Raw genomic sequence first — 17029 nt, 5'->3', positions numbered from 1 at the left:
ACAACTTCTGAAAACATCTTGAGCACACAGATAATTTTACAGAAGTATTTTCTCAGTGGCAAATGAGACATTTTGAATGGATGACTCATCATGGCTTAGTTTTAGCCAAACCCATAAAACATAAGGACTTGATAGAACAAAGAATATAATGTGAAGACTAGGCTTGTTCTAACATTCTAGAGCAGTGCTTCTCATAGAACATGTAATTCTCCCAGAGGCAGTTAACAAATCTACAGAGACATTTTTGTTTTAAAGTCTGGAGGGTTGTACCTAGAGCAGGTCAAGAATGCTGACCATCTTTCAATGTATCATAAAGTCTGATTAAAAATTCTCCTCCATTCCACCACATTTCAAATGCCCCATGTGCATTCATGTAAGTAAGACAAGAAAACAATGAGCTTTATACTTTTCTGAACCTAGACTCTAACTTTGATTTATAAGTAGAGTATTTTTTGAATATTTTAAAAATACTCTGAACTTTCTATGAATGCAACTACTAAATGAAATAAATCAAGGGTATATTGATTTTTGCATTATTCATAACCTTACCATAATATTGGGAAAATCTTGCCTACAATATAGTGTTGCTCATGGTACTGGAATCATTAATACTCACAATAAACCATCTTTATTCTGCATTTGTAGCTGTTGAATTCTATTTATTTATGTGTAAGCATCTAAAAATGTTCCATTATCATCTCTACTGTCATCATGCCTGAGCATTTATACAGTGCAATACAAATTTATTTCTTCCTTATATTACATTTAAAGCATTATGTTGACTTAAAATACAATGTGTGTAGTAGGCTGTATTACCACTGAATTTCCTTTCAGGGAAAAAGAGGGAGCATTAAATAGTTGTTATAAACAGAGTACTGAGTATGAAGGGGACTTCTCAGATCACTCAGTGGTAAAGAATCTGCCTGCCAATGCAGGAGACATGGGAGACTGGGGTTCGATCCCTGGGTCGGGAAGAACCCCTGGAGGAAACGGCAAACCACTCCAGTATTCTTGCTTGGAGCATCCATGGATGCAGGAGCCTGGTGGGCTACAGTCATGGGCTCACAAAGAGCTGGACATGACTGAGAGACTGAGCAGGCACTCACAGGTGTGACAGAGCTGAAGACCTCTGCAGTAGGAAGATTTTTTCTACAACGTTGTTTGCCAAGACGTTTTGCAGATAAAAAACTTAAAACAATTTCACTGGATTTGGAGGAGGCTACATATAAAACTAGAAAAATAGTTGTCTTGGCAAGATAACAGACAATCTGTATTTGGAATTAAAATCAGAAAACCAAAATAAATAAAACTTTAAAGCAAAGCTAAAAAAAAAAAAGACAACTCTGCAAGTTAGAGACTACACGAAACATTTTTAAACCTCTGGTTTTGTGATTTCGTAGACTAGAGTAAGATGTAGTAAATGGCACTATTATTTTACTGTAATGAGAACGGCAAACCTTTTCATGAAAGTAAAGAAAATCAAGAGTTTACTTAAAAAAAAAGTAAGATCGTTTGGGATGGCAACTAATATAAACAGTGACTGCAATTATGTGACTGAACACACATCATGTGTATTGAAAGACAAGTTTTCCTAACTGGTAACATGTTCAACGTAACTTTAGCACATTTTCCAAGAACTGAAATGTGAACTGGCTGAATATAGGTGTGGATATTTTCATACTGACAAACTTTTTAAATACCACATGTGAGACATTATAAAAGGAGACATAATTATTTTAAATTATCTGACATGTTCAAATATCAGTTAAATCGAGACTCAGATACTATGTAAGGGATTATTTTGTTGCACTAAAAAGTACTTTAAAGAGAATCTAAAATATTTAAGTGTGATTATATAACTGGGTATTCTATTAAAACATCCTGAAACAATCAGATATTAGCACCAGGTCTGCAACACTACTTAAAACTTAAGTATTTAAAAAAAAAAGTTTCAAATTGAAAATTAAAATAATTCCCAATCAATAAATTAGGCATGACTTTAAAAAAAAATTATATTCTTTTTTTGCACTATTTTCTACATAAGATGCGATAATTAATTTTTAAGTCAAGTTTATTATCTTTTTCTAAAGTGTAGTCAAGAAAAATGGATTAAGTTCTTGAGGACTTCCATGTTAGTAAAGAATAGTTGTTTTGCTACTTAGAATAAAACACTAAATGTGTTTAAAAAGATAGAGTTATACTGCCAGGACATTCTGAATGACTACTAATTGAGTTTTATGGAAAGTCCAATGGCATACAGAAATACCTGTAAGATTTTAAAATGAGTAATACTCTCTTAACTTCCTGTCTTCTATAATGGCTCATTGTTTGCTTTATAAAGTTTAACAGCATTTTGTGGATTATAGCTTCAATAGAATTTAAAAATAGAAAAAGTTATTGTTTGAAGACCTTATTTCATTATTAGGGGTTTGGAATCAAAGGCCTTCAGATATAATTTTTAGAAAGTATTGATCTTCCTAGAGATGCAAAAAGCAATCCTAAATGGTGAAAACAAATAAGCTCTAGAGTCTAGTTAAGAGTAATGTATCAGTGTCAAGTTTCTGGTTCTGATATTACATATATATATATATATATGTATATATATATATATACACACACACACACATATATGTCTCACGAGTAGGGGAAGCAGAGTGAAGGGTACACAGAATTCTTTGTAATATTTTTGCAACTTCCAATGAGTCTAGGATGACTAGCTCACATTTAAAATATCTCCCTGAAAGTTTAAACATGTCATTCTTTATTTAAATGAGGCCTTTGAAAAACAGTTACAGCTTTCTCTTTTCAACTCAATAGCCCAAGCTATTCCAAAGCAAAAATAAATAAAATAAAATAATTACAAGTTGAAGGGATTTTTATAAATTATATTTAAGTCAAAGTCTCAATTTTATTATAAAATAAATCCTTGGGAATTATTTTAATGCTATCTCAACAGAATTTGTTTTGATAATAAGGGCCACTATTTATGAGGTGAAATGAAGACATCTTCTTGAATGATGACAATGGAAACTACATTTGAACTTAATTTCCGTGTATCTGATAAATGAAATAAATGTGCAGAATGAGAATGGATAAATACCCTTGTAGCACCCAATCTGCATTTGGTTCACTAAAAAGTTGAGAAAATATATTTCACCATGTGGGTTTCTTTCAACTGACTATTATATTTAATAAATACAATAGGGGAGGCATTTGAATAGTCTCCATCTGTTATTAGCTGATTATCAGATCACCCCATGGATAAAACAGTACACACTAGGGGATTCCCTAGAGAGAAACAGGGAGATGGCCTCCTCATGTACCCCACTGAGGAGGTCCTGAAGGTTATTTATGGGGGATTCTCAAGCCTCAAGTCAACTACTCAAAGGCAGCTTCTAAATTCATTTTTTTCTTCAGCTTTAAAAATCCTTGATGGATGCTCCAATATTTTCAAAGTGCTTTAGATTCACAGCTATTCTGTCCTCCTTTAGATGAAATATTATTTAAAAATATTAATTACTCTGTCTTATATATATTTGGAGAGTTCAGTCAGCTTTAAACTAAAATTTCCTCCTACTTTATTTTGAAATGATACAGAGGAAAAAAATGACATTGAATGTTCTGCTCCAAAGTCAACAGAAGGTCAATAACCTTCTTTACTCTATTTGTCAACCCAGAACTAAATGTCTAATCATCTCACTGGCAAAAGAAACTGAACAGAAACAAGTGGGTTCTCATACCATGAAAATAATCAGTTACACTGTGTGTGAGGTCTGATTGAATAGCACACCAGGAAAAACCACCACATTTAATTAAGACAGAACAGCCTCTGTGAAACAATGAGTAACACACATTCTTAAATATTACACCTTTTCATTTTTCTTTAAATTGGCAGCTCTCTCCCATCAACTTCAGCTATCATGAACATTTCGTCCAATCTCAATGGCTCAGGAGGACAAATTAATAAGGTAACTGTGGATTATGTGATATAAATATGAAAACTTGGCTTCTCTCAGTCAATAGCAGCTTTTTGATTGATCTAGTTTGTTTCTGCACTCACCATGGAGAGCAGATCAATCTAATTCTTTTAAGGCATTAAAAAGGGAATATTACTACATATTCACTTTTTTGCAAATTATTTTATCCTAAGGCTGCACCCTTCCCTTTTGTGGTGGGCACAGATAAGATGTGGAAATGAAGAAGTTTTGTGAAATAAAGTTGTTTTGCAGTGTTGCAAAGACAACTGCGTGCTTCCATCACTTGATCTAAGTTCTCATAATACCTTGATATTGGATGCTTCATCTTTATGCTGAGAATTTCCATGGCTGTGCGTTTCAGTCACAATTTTAAACCTTTCAAAATGTAGTTGCTCTCTTTGATATGAATGTACCATGTTCTCTGATGTAGGCTCATAGGTCCAACTAACTGAAAGCCTCAATTTGTGGGAAGAAGAAAAGCGAGGCTGGGGACACAGCACAAACGCTGTTTACGCCACTGAAGTTCTTTTGAAATGGAAAGGCTCTGCATGAAGAAGGGAACAGTTATGCCACTGCCTCGCCAATTCCAGTGAGGAGCTCATCTTCAATGTAGTGTTCAACGTAGGTGGCAAAACTGTAATTTTTCCCTTTTTTGAAACTATTTTTTCTTCTTTTATTTTTGAAATTCTCATCTAAGCGACAGTTTCTTGTACTATAGTGACTCCTGCTGGGAGAGGTAAGTTGAAGTAGCTGAAGGTCTCTTACAGATATATCAACTCCCGGACAGTAAAAAAGATGTCCTAAACGCAGGAGATGGAGTTAAACTGTTCCCCTACCTTGGACGCAATGGCTTCTTTCATCACTAAGAACAAACCCCTAGGTTTTACAATTGAGACTGAGAAACTAGTACAGTACTTGTACAATTTTTGATCTACAGCATCACGACGTGAAGCTGCAACAATTAGATGTAAAGGGTCCATTCATGAGGAATAACATCACTTTGACCCTTTGTGTTAGCTCCTACTGCTAATCTTTCCATAAGCGTGAACTTACTTTCAATTTGAAGAAGATGAAAAAGTCTTTTGCAAAACCCCAATACTGTTTTCTGATCTATGTACCTGAATGGGGAATCGTAGTCTTACCTCGTTTTTTTCCACTACAAGCCAAGCTACTTGTAATCCTTCCAAACCTTTAAAGGGGACCTCCCTTGTTAGCATCTCCCAGAGAACCTGGAACAAAAAGGAAATGGAATTTTATTCTTGTACTTTATATTTTTGGTATATTACTGAAACTTTAACATTTAACTGTATCCAATTACCAGACACAACCAACTCCATCTATAGAAACTTGGGCAAAACATATATATTCATGCATAGGGCTTCTTCCATATATTTCATACATGTACATATATTTTGTTGTTGCTGCTGTTCTTTTTTATTTTAAAAAATCCACTTTAGGAAGTAGAATATCTAGATCCGGGTTTAAAATTTTAGGAAACTGATGTGCCTAAGTGATTTAACTGTATTTTGTAAATTAACAGAATTCCCATGGATCACCATAAACTACATTTTACACTTTGTTAATCAAAACTCTTTGCACCTTCAATCTCTGATAAATTTCTCTATAAGAAAATAACTGGGAATTCAAACATATTTTCAAAGCTTCAATAACAGTCTCATTAAAAAGAAAATTGAGCCCCAAATCCAAATCGCTGGCTAAACCACTTATTCCACAATGGTAGATACTTGCAAAACTAACATTTAGATTTTGTGTTTTGGAGAAATCTTTCTCAAAATGAGTCAGTCTAAGGGATTTATTTTCATCCACCTATGATATAATTTATTATATTATATTCTAAAATGTAATAAACACCTATGTACATATATAGGCTGTATGCATGTGCATGTGTGTGCAAATGTATGTATATGTTATCTCTCTGCAATCCTTGAGATTAGCATGATTAATAAATTTGCACTGGAATGCTGAAACAAAGCAAATTGATGTGGGAAATGCTGAAAAAAGCCAATGATTTTGTATTCTCTTTAAACTCTGAGTCATGGAGATTTTTGCTGCCAAGGTAGGTCAATGGTAAAGAATCTGCCTGTCAATGCAGGAGACCTGGGTTCAATCCCTGGGTTGGGAAGATCCCCTGCAGCAGCAAATGGCAACCCATTTCAGTATTCTTTCCTGGAAAAACCCATGGACAGAGAAGCCTGGCCAGCTACAATCCATGGAGTCAAAGAGTCAGGCACAAGTTAGCAGGTAAACAACAACCACAATGGAGATTTTTACATTCAGTCACTTTATTTATACAAATGAGTATCCAGATTTGAGTCTACCGATACTTTTGTGAAGTGCAAAAACAATTACAATTTTATCAATAATAGCATAATAATAATAGCCACTATCATTTATTGAGTGATTATGTTCCAGGTACTCTGTTAAGCCTTTAGGTATGCTATCATGATTAATCTCAATTCCACCAGATAGATATCTTTCTCATTGTATAGATGAGGAAACTAAAGCTTAAGGAAGTTAAATAAACTTGCCCAAAGGCATTCAGTTATCAGGTGACGGAGCTAGAATATGAACTTGTTGTCGCCCTGAAAGTCTAGGCCTCAACAATAGATAACTATAGAGATGGAAGAAACAAGAGTGCAACAGGCCCTAGTTGAGGTAGGTTTGGAGCCAAGGCAGAAGCAAAGACACGCACACCTCTGCTTGACATTTCTGTTGTTCTGAAAACAAAAACTCATTTCTAAGTAAGAATGCAGACTGAGAATATACACTCCATTCACGCCAATCCAATACCCACTCTTTCCTCACCCAGTGCTCAGTCTTACTCGAGCCGTAACATGTTAAATGAGTTCTGGCTAATATACTAAGATAATTAGCAGGAAAATCAGGGAAATTGGCAGATGCTGCTCAAGCAGGAGAAAAATAATTCTCTGAAGCTTCTTTGGGCTTTTAATCAAGTGTGTAAGGTACTTCTTTAGAAGAGCTACTGAATAATTCTGTTTGAGTCACAGAAGTGATTAGGAAAAGGTAAGGGGCACCCCAGAAGGGGCTGATTCTCACAAAAGCTGGAAGTACAGGAAAGGTGGGAGCCAGAACAGGTACGTGGTCACCTGACATGGGGCAGTGGGTGGGGATGGTGGTGGTGGTGGAGATAGGCAGGAGCAAGAGGGCTGAGCAGGAAATGAAGCCCCTCGATGTACTGCAATCACTACTTCCTGGTGTTGGGGTTGGGAGGGGCAGGGGTATAAAGAGCAAGAAAATGAAGGGGTTTGGCATTCTCTGGAAAGAATGACTCTGCCTCAAATGCCCAGGACACCAAAATGTTTAGATGAGCAGCCTGGTGCCTCTCCTTTCAGAGTCTGGCCTTCTGACCTGTCTGCACAATACACCCCTCCTCAACCCCCCCAACCAACACACACACAAAAGCTGCTTGGGTTTTTTGTGGGGCAAGATGCAGAACTAAGAGCCTGGGGAATGACACCAGAGAAAGATTTATGCCATTCTTTATCCCAAAATATTCCACTGGGAAGTGTCCAAAAATCTAATAGGATCAGAGTTACATTTCTCCAAGGGTTCTAACCCTGGAAAAAATAAGATCGTTTCATTCTATTCCCTCCTGTGTCTCTAAAGACCTACCCCAGGGAGTAGCCACCTAATGGATGTGAAACTGGCAAGAGTGGCGTCCTGAACTGCTGAATCCTGAAGCCCAAATGAGATCTTGAGTTGAATTCCAGGGTCAGCACATCTCATGATTCCCTATTATTTATTTGCCAGCTTCAAATATGTATCAAAAAGTAGGTGATGTAAGATAGGACAACAGCTTTTCCTACTGAGCAAAATCACATTTGGCACAAAAAAAGTAACTTAGTTGAGGAAATCACTTGGAGGTCTAAAAATATATTAAACTATGCCTGAAAATATCAGTTATGGGGATGCAGGCCAAACATTATTGTGATCTTTCACCTTAAAAATATTTTCCAACTCATGTTATATTGAGACATCCCTACATTTAAACTGGGCTTGCAAGGAAAATTTCTATTTTCAGCTTACAGAAGAGAAACTTGGACAAGGCTGTGTACTTTTCCTGCCTTTTCTTTTACAAACAATGGAAAGCCATTACCTGAGCTGGGTGGTTCTGGAACCGGGCTCACAGACAAGCGAAGCTGTGATGCTCACTCTGAAGCTGCTCTATTTTCAAAACTGGTTTTGGCTGAGAAGCTTTGGAGCAGGTAATCCTTTCTGCATTGCCATTAGGAGAGCTTTGTTTTTAAAGAGTGGTTAGGCCTTGGGTTCTCAGAACGCTTATTCTTCAGTGATTCTAGCTTTCCTGAACTCTTCTTTTTTGTGGATAATACCCTAAACACTCCTTCAAGAGAAGTCATCAGAAGAGGACAGAAAAAAATCTACTTCCTTATAAAATACAAACAATGGCCTGCCTAGTGAAGTTTACCAGCGTAGAAGCAAGGATCACAAGATCCATTTCTGGCATTTCACCAGCATGTTTATTTTAAGGCTGTACAAGGCTGGCTAGTCTCACAATGTGTTAAGAAGAGCCAAAGGTTAATTAAGCTGCAGAGGGCCAGGGACTTTAAGTCTATGAAGGGCTAAATTCTTACAGCAAGTCTGAGAAAGAAAAATAAAAAGCAAAAATACATTGGGGTTTTATGGGTGGGTTTCAAAAATGACAACTGTTTTTTATGGTCTTATTCATCTGCATGTGACTGCTATGTGAGTAGGGGGCTCAGTGAATGGAACAGACTTCTAATGAGCTATGGGATGTCTTATGCAAGCAAATATACCTATTGACAAAGAAGTCCTGCTTACTCACCTGTTTTGAAAGGACATGAAAAACTCTCAATATCTGCATTGCTTCCTTAGATAGACATCATTTTCAAAGTTTATGGACTATAAACTTCTAAAACTAACATGGTCCCTACCTTAACAACTATCCTCTCCTGGACTACTACCTTGGGCATGGGATGCTTTCTTGACTTTAAAAAAATTTGTGATTGTTTAAACAAACAGGATCCATAAAGCACGCTCTGTACTTTTCCTTTCACTAATGTTGTTGAGAGTAAAACGGGAAGGAGCCATGATTAAATAAAATCCCGATTTGTTTTTTATAGCTAAATTAGCATATGTGTACTTTTCTGAATGGAATTCGGCTGATGCAGCCACGGGGTAAGAATAACCAGCATTCTGAGTAAACCTCTCTCTTTCAGACAGTGAAAGAGCAGCTGCTATTTTAAAACTAACAGATTTACTGAAAAGGCTTACCCTCCCCCGCCCCACCCAGTTAAAAGAAGACTCTAACAGGAATACAGAATTAATATTCAAAAGCATGTGACTGAAGCAAACAAGTTCTGAAGAGCAACAAAGATATGTAAATATAGAGCAACCCTGGAAAGGTTCAGTGACTGGCTCTAAGGTTTGCTGTAAGATTGATTACTTGATAGAAAGAGCTATTAAGCGTTTGATAATCTCTCAAGGCTTCCCTGGTAGCTCAGACAGTAACGAATCAGCCTGCAATGCAAGAGACCTGGGTTTGATCCCTGGATCAGGAAGATCCCCTGGAGAAGGAAATGGCAACCCACTCCAGCATTCTGGCCTGGAGAACCCCATGGACAGAGGAGCCTGACGGGGTCGCAAAGAGTCAGATACAAATGAGCAAATAACACTTTCACTTTTCAATCTCTCAAAACAAAAGTTGAGTCAGTAAACATTGAAAACCTAATTCATAAACAGAAAGGTTCAAGGCCCATCTACTGAGCAGTGGTGAGCAGTTCATTGAAAGCTTTTTAATAAAATAAGCTGAACATTTGCAGGTTCAGAAGTCTTGATTTAAACTACATTTAATATGGTGGGGGGTGTTTAATGAGTGAAATGAATGGAATGAGTGAAATGGATTATAGAAAGATACAGCAAAGACCATAAGCTCCACAAAGTCATCTCTTCATATCTTTTGTAATTTCTATGTGGAAGGGAATTTGTTCCTGGTCACTGGAACCAAAACTCCATTTCAGCTAAGGAAAAGCAGATGGGTACATTTAAACAAAGTCCTGGGCAATTGTAAAGCTTTGGGAAAAGGCAGTGTGAACTGAGCTTTCATAAATGAGATAGTACTGAACCCCCAAATTCACTCTATACAGAACTCACAGTTGTGTCCTTCCAGTCAAAGATTTCAGAGGCAGGGAAATTTCAGATGTGGGGAGACTTTTAAAAGTAAAAACACTGCCCAAGAACTTGTAGAGTGCTAAAATGAGCCTTAAAAGTCTTCTAAATCACATAAATGTGAAAAAAAAAAAAGTCTTCTAAATCACATAAATGTGAAAAAAAAAAAAGTCTTCTAAATCACATAAATGTGCAATGTAACTTAAAAACACTAACCATCTAAATATATTTATACATGTTTACATCCATAGGCAAGGGGAAAGAGTGAGAACTATGGTCCCTACAGATAGCTGAGTGCCTTTAACAGTTTTTAATGGTTGTATAAAACAAAAGAATACACAATAGAGACACTGTAAGTGGCCCTTACTATCTGGTCCTTCATAGAAAAAGTTTGCTGGCTCCTGATTCCACAGGATAAAATGAAACGCTGGACCCAAGAAGCAGGTAAAGTCAAATTTAAATTGCCCTAAGTTGGTGTCTAGCACAGTGCCTAACACAATAAATAAGTTTTTACTTTAAAATGAAGGAACATAACTTCATTAGGAGGAAATAATCTCACAAAAAGTCTTAAATTGCAACAAATTTCTCCATTTTCATACTCCCCAGCAGTTGATTTGCAGGATGGTTAGAATGTAGTAATTTTAAAAGTATATTTATTTATTTATTTTTGGCTGAGCTGGGTCTTTTTTGCTGAACACAGGCTTCTCTTGTTCCAGAGCCTGGACTCTAAGTGCTCAGGCTTCAGTAATTGCTGTGTGTGGGCTCAGTAGTTGTGATGTATGAGTTTAGGTCCCCAAAGAATTAGTTGTATGTGGAATCTTCCCAGAGCAGGGATTGAACCTCTGTCCCCTGCACTGAACAAACCACCAGGGAAGCCCAGAATGTAGTAACTTTTGACATACGGGACCAGCTTTAGAATATATTTTTCACGAACTTCCGGGCTTTTCCCCTTCTTTTGATAAGAACTATTTGATCACTGTCTAAAATAGGTTATAACTATACCCCAACATAAAATAATAATAATTTAAAAAGAAAAGGATGTTAATTTTTTAAAGAAGTGATAGCCTTCATTCTTAGAAACACACAGAATTAAGGAAAATTAGATATTTAGCCTGATGCTACTACTGTCTTCCAAGCTTTACAATTCCAGCCTTTCACCAAAAACATGTATTTCATTTATGATATGATTTTTTTCAATAGCCAATAAAATTGATATTATATACATCTGGTATACATAAGACGTAGTATGACAGAAAAAGCTAGCGAACTGAAACCAGCCCAGAACTTACTGAGGCCAGCAGAAAGTACCTAGAGTCTGATTGACTCTAAAGAAACAGGAATGGGTTTGACAATGTTGGAATGCTCCTGTGCCATCAGCTATCACCTTAGTTGAAAACACAGAAAGTCAGGAGGAAGAGGCACATTGGTCTGGTCTAAAGTTAGACAGCTTTCTCCCCCATTACTATGAAAATGTCCTTCAAAGAAGTAACAATATAGAGAGGCAAATAAGTACATTTTCTTCTGCACTCTCTGGAAACTCACTCATCACTTTAATGGCTGACATTCAAAAATTTTCTGTTAATTAACTCATTTAGCGTATCTATGGGTGGTTTTTGAGCAACACACTACAGTGAAGTCCCATTCTAAAGGATCTACATTTCCACTGACTTATAGAGATATTCTATAGTCATATGTCCACCCAGGAAAGCAGAAGGGCATCAGATCTAATACTGTTTGAGGATCCATCTAATTTGCTTCTTGCAAATGGCACTGGTTTCTTTTCAACACAGGACGAAATAACTCAAAAATGATCAGAGTAAACCTTCTAATAAAAAATATTCTCTCTGTTGCCACCACTCTGGATATTCTACCAGGAACAGTATCATTGCTTTAAAACCATGTTAAACTGTTACACACTGCTTCTGTACATTGTTTGCTTTTTAATGCCCTTTAGTAACAAAAAATGAGAAATGAACTCACCACACCATAGGAATATGTGTCACAAGTTTCAGACACAGGGAGACTTTGGATAACTTCAGGAGCCATCCACGGGAAAGTTCCAACCAAGGACATATGTGTTGTATGGTTGTGGAACCGTGAGGCACCAAAATCGCAGATCTGAGAAAAGAGAAAGGAGTATCAACTTTCTTTTTACTGACTAATAAAACAATCATCAATCATAAAACCTACATCTGAAATTAACCAAATTTCTTCACATTAAAAAAATTAATAGTCCTACCTTCAACACCCCATCAGCGGCTATAACAACTAAAAGGGAAAAAAAGATAAATTATGAAAATCATCCAGTTTGAGTTATACTGAAAAAAATCATAAACTTCTATTTTTATCTTCCACGTGGCATTCTGAACGGTAAAATCAAAGTATTTACCACACTGAAGATTTTACAAAAAGGAGCTGACATTAAAATAAAAATACAAAACTAATTCTATGAGGTGCTGATTAAAAGGGCTTTAAGACCCTGTTTTAAATTAAATGTAGCATTGTCTAGTAAAAAAGGCATAGATCAGTTGCAGTTAAGGGAACCACATTTTCACTTGGATTCTGACGCTAGACTGTCAACATTCTACTGAGCAAGTCATTACCATTATTGCTTCATGGTAAATATGGGTTTTCCCTCTGGTTTAAGAGTAATTTTCTTGAAGGCGGAGATAATGCTCATCTATTTACATTATACATTCATTCATTTAACAGATATTTGTCGAGTATATGCTGTGGGCAAAGCCATTTACTATGTTCTAGCAGAGGAAGGTGAGCAAGACTGGCATTGTCTGTGCTCTGGTGGAGCTTACAGTCTAATAGTAAACAGAGGTAAGCAAACACCTATAGTAAAGTGGGATAAGTTCTGTGATGAGAGGTATGGAGATTGCCATAGGACCAAACAGCAGTCTAAGAAGTCAAACTGTAAGGAGGTCGAAGTTCCCCGGAAGAAATGATGCTATGCTGAGAAGAACAAATTAGAGCTAACCAGAAAGGGAAGTGGGGGAGGAAAGCAGTTTTCCAAGAAGAGTGAGCTTGTGAAAAAGGTCAGGAGCAGAGGAAGAGGTATGCAGTTTTAGAAAGTAGGGGCCAGGTCTGGAAGAGCCTTTGATAGAAATGGAAAGCCAGCGAACAACTTTAAGCAGAGGAATGGAATGATCAAATGTGCACAGAGGAACAGAACATGAGGAAGGAGATCACTGTGCAGGCGGGGTTGTAGCCCAAGGGAGATGATGATGCCCACACTAAGTCTGTGAGAAGGACAGGAGAGAAGTGGACCAAGTCAAGAAACAGGTTGGAAGCAGAATCAACTGGGCTTGGATAACTGGCTATGGGGGAGGAAGAGGACTCAAAGAGGAAATAAAACACAGGCAATATGGCATAATGGTTTTAACAGGAACTCCGCAATCAAACTGTAACTCCTTTTTAAAAATCTGATTATGGATTAGGCAACTGGTATTGTCACTCACTGAGACAGGAAACGCAGGAATAATTTGTTAGGGGATAGGGAGAAGATGAAAAGATCAACTTGGACACAACACATTTTAGGGTCATACAAAGTACCTATGTGAATATGTTCAATAAGCAGAGACATAGTTTTGAAGTTGAGATCTATTTGACAGTGTGAAGATCAATTAGGGCTTTTATGGGAGTGGGTGAATAAAATATAAGAAGGGAGAAGGTCAATGACAGAATCCTAAAGGAATGTTTCTAGTATTTCCTTTGTAAGCCACACAGTGCCTTGAACACGGTATATTATCAGTACTTATTAGGTATTACTAATGACCTTGACAAGTGGGGAAAATAATGTTTTCATGATCCAATACACAGAAATAGCCTTAAGGTTAAATCTAATACTATATATAATAAGCTATACATTTTTCAAATATTGTTAATATTATATTCAGTTATTTTAAAAATACTTCTATCTTTTCATAAGATCAGTGTTTATTTAAAAATCTAAGATCATAAAACTATATAACTTAGAAAATGAAAAAAAAAAAAAACTTAGAAAATAAAAGTCCTACTGTTCTCTCTTGCCTCCCAAAATTGTTAAAAGTTAGCTCTATATTGTTTCAATGTGTGTGTGTTTTACCATCAAGTAACTACACAACTATAATTTCTAAAAAACACAAACATTCTCCACTGCTAGTTTCATAAAGACAGTTTGAATAATTTAACCATTATCTCATGGGATATTTAAGATATACGGATAAACTATATTAAAAGGAGAGACATTGAACACTTATTTAAATTCTGAGCAAGAATTGAAAATATAAAGTCATAAACTCTGATACTTTCTACTAGATTCTATTATTTCCCAAAGACTTCCTATTGTGCATGCGTGCTCAGTGACTCAGTTGTATCTCACTCTTTGCAATCCCATGGATTGTAGCCCGCCAGGCTCCTCTGTCCATGGGATTATCTAGGCAAGAATACTACAGTGGGTTGCCATTTCCTCCTCCAGGGGAACTTCCCAACCTAGGGATCAAGCCCATGTCTCCTGTGTCTCCTGTAATGGCAGGCAGATTTTTTTTTTTTATCACTGAGTCACCTGGGAAGCTCAACGACTTCCTGTTAACCCATGTATGTATATTAAAAGTTTTTAGCTCTAAGAAACTTACATCTAAGGAAAGCTAAAGGATAAGTGATGAAACCTAGAAAAGGGCAAGAACAGTGAGCCAGAGTCAACTTCAGGGCTGGGGTGGTGGTCCAACCTGAACTGCTGAGGCATGGCAGCTGCCAACAACTTCCCCGTCTCCACCCCCACAAACGTCACGATCCTGGGCAGCTGGTCAAACTCCTGAGTTCTCTTTCTCTACTGACCATGACTACCCATTCCAAGGATCACACTATTAGTATGTACCCATTTTAACTGCAATGATTTAAAGATTTTCTAAAAATAAATTGTTTTTAGAAGAATCACTTAGAAAACAAGTAAATAATTAAAGCATGCAAATGAATTGATATCAAGATTTTTTTTCTTTTTTTTAAGTAGCAAACTCTGATGCAAGCCCTCAGTGCTGGCTAGTTAAATAACACCACTGCCTTTCTCCATTAATTTTCAAGTGACGTAATGGAAGAAGCATTCAATTACCACTCCTACTTGAAGGTAACATCTAATCCTGCAAGTCATTTAAAAATGCTCACTCTACAAATTATAAAATACAGGATCATAAATAAACTTTAAGAAGCAGAGAAGAAGAGAAAGAAGAAAAAGAAAGCTTTTACTTTCCAAACCCCGCTGATCATTTTTGGGCACTCCTCCAGGTAATATGAGTGACATAAAAAGTTTACACCAAATAATTCAGGAGTAACAAGAACAAAACTCAAAACTGCTAGTACAGGGAGTCATCTAAAAATAGAAGTTAGAAATACACTACCACTATGTGCTTGGATCCAGCAATACCTCTTTTAGAAAATGATTCTAGATAAATAATTAGGGATGTGTTGAAAATTTTTGCTGAAAACGATTAAGCTTAACTTTTTTTTTTAATCATAGAAAAAAAATGTAAACCCAAATGATTATATTCTGTGCTATTTATATACTGGAATATTATGCAGCCCCTTGAAATAATGGGGAGGATTTTTAATTTATTAATAATGGAAAGATTTTCATGGTATTAGGTGTGAGTCAAACAGCAGGTTACAAAAGATATGGAAAGCATGATGCTTATTTTTATACAAAGGTGCATGTATTTTATAATAAAATAGGTGAGATAAAAACATACGATTACTTTACCATTTCTTGACTTGAGATCTCTGTGAATCACTTTGACAGGAGCCTCCATATGTAAATAGTGCATTCCTTTTCATACAAAAAGAAATAGAATTAATATAGTTATAATAGAAATATAGTTAATATAATTTTCCACATTACATCAGTATTACCTATCTATTTTAAACATCAGTATTACTTTCCATATCTTCACAAAGGATTTAATAGCAAAAACTAAATCCATGTGCTCTATTCTTCCACGATAGATAAAATAGGGACAGGACATGCCTACACTAGGAAAATTTAAATACTATGGAAAGTGTATGTGCTTTAATGTCATATAAGTTTTAATTTGTGGATAAAGCTAGCTTCTCACAGTATCCAATAGGGCACTTTGATTTTCTGGAGTCTGCACAAAATAGCCCTCTCACCTCAATCAAAACCATTCCTTTGGCTAATGAACTATCTGCTGAACACAGTTTAATAATGAGGCCTTGGTTCTTTTTTCAGTATATAGAAAATTTCAGTTTTATAAGGGCTAATTTTAAAAAATCTATTATTTTCTACTTTCTAGTTATTATATATTGAAGAATCATGAAAGAACAAAGAAAAATTTCAAAAAACTTAAACTCTTGCCATTTAAAGTTATTACTGAAGAGTCAACAAAAGTATCAGCAATTCAAATATCTTAAATAAAATGTAACTGGAATAAAGGAAATCTTTCTTCTAATATGAAGTTCTACATATTCCAAGCTGTGAAAATTCAATAGCTACAACTTGGGTAACTTTTAATAATTTTTATGACAGAATTTCATAGTTATTTCTTTCTTGCTTTAAGAATCCAATTCCTGAATAATTTTTCAGGTAGAAACTGTTTAATTACTATTAGAGGTAGAGCTCATTTCTACATTTGCTGACAATAAAGAATTTAAAAAAACACTCAAGCACAAAAGCTTTGAATATAGGGACTTTTCTTCCTCACTGCAGATATTATGAGAAGTATCATACTGTATTGAGCAAGCTGGTATCTGTGTATAACATATAGTATACATTTATAGACTATTTAGTGTACATAAACAGTTGTAATCACAATCATATAAAATTCTATTTAGTGTGTTTTGATAGTGCTATCTACAATTCTGCCATA

General features: G+C 35.9%; 1 protein-coding gene across 4 annotated transcripts in view; it reads right to left on the bottom strand.

The window, feature by feature from the left end:
• The window catches only part of MAP3K20 (mitogen-activated protein kinase kinase kinase 20), a 171022-nt gene that overhangs the window by 64570 nt on the left and 89423 nt on the right, over nt 1-17029 (bottom strand). For all 4 annotated transcript variants that reach the window (XM_065931774.1, XM_065931777.1, XM_065931775.1 and 1 more), the window contains exons 5-8: nt 15907-15972; nt 12406-12434; nt 12147-12284; nt 5120-5206 (exon numbers count right to left, since the gene is read on the bottom strand). In XM_065931774.1, coding sequence (XP_065787846.1) covers nt 5120-5206; nt 12147-12284; nt 12406-12434; nt 15907-15972 — 320 coding nt within the window. The remainder of the gene's footprint in view (nt 1-5119; nt 5207-12146; nt 12285-12405; nt 12435-15906; nt 15973-17029) is intronic.

The sequence above is a fragment of the Muntiacus reevesi genome, chromosome 3, assembly GCF_963930625.1.
Source record: "Muntiacus reevesi chromosome 3, mMunRee1.1, whole genome shotgun sequence".
Classification (NCBI taxonomy): domain Eukaryota; kingdom Metazoa; phylum Chordata; class Mammalia; order Artiodactyla; family Cervidae; genus Muntiacus; species Muntiacus reevesi.
Note: the sequence above shows the minus strand (reverse complement) of the source record. Positions and strands in the feature narration are given on the sequence as shown.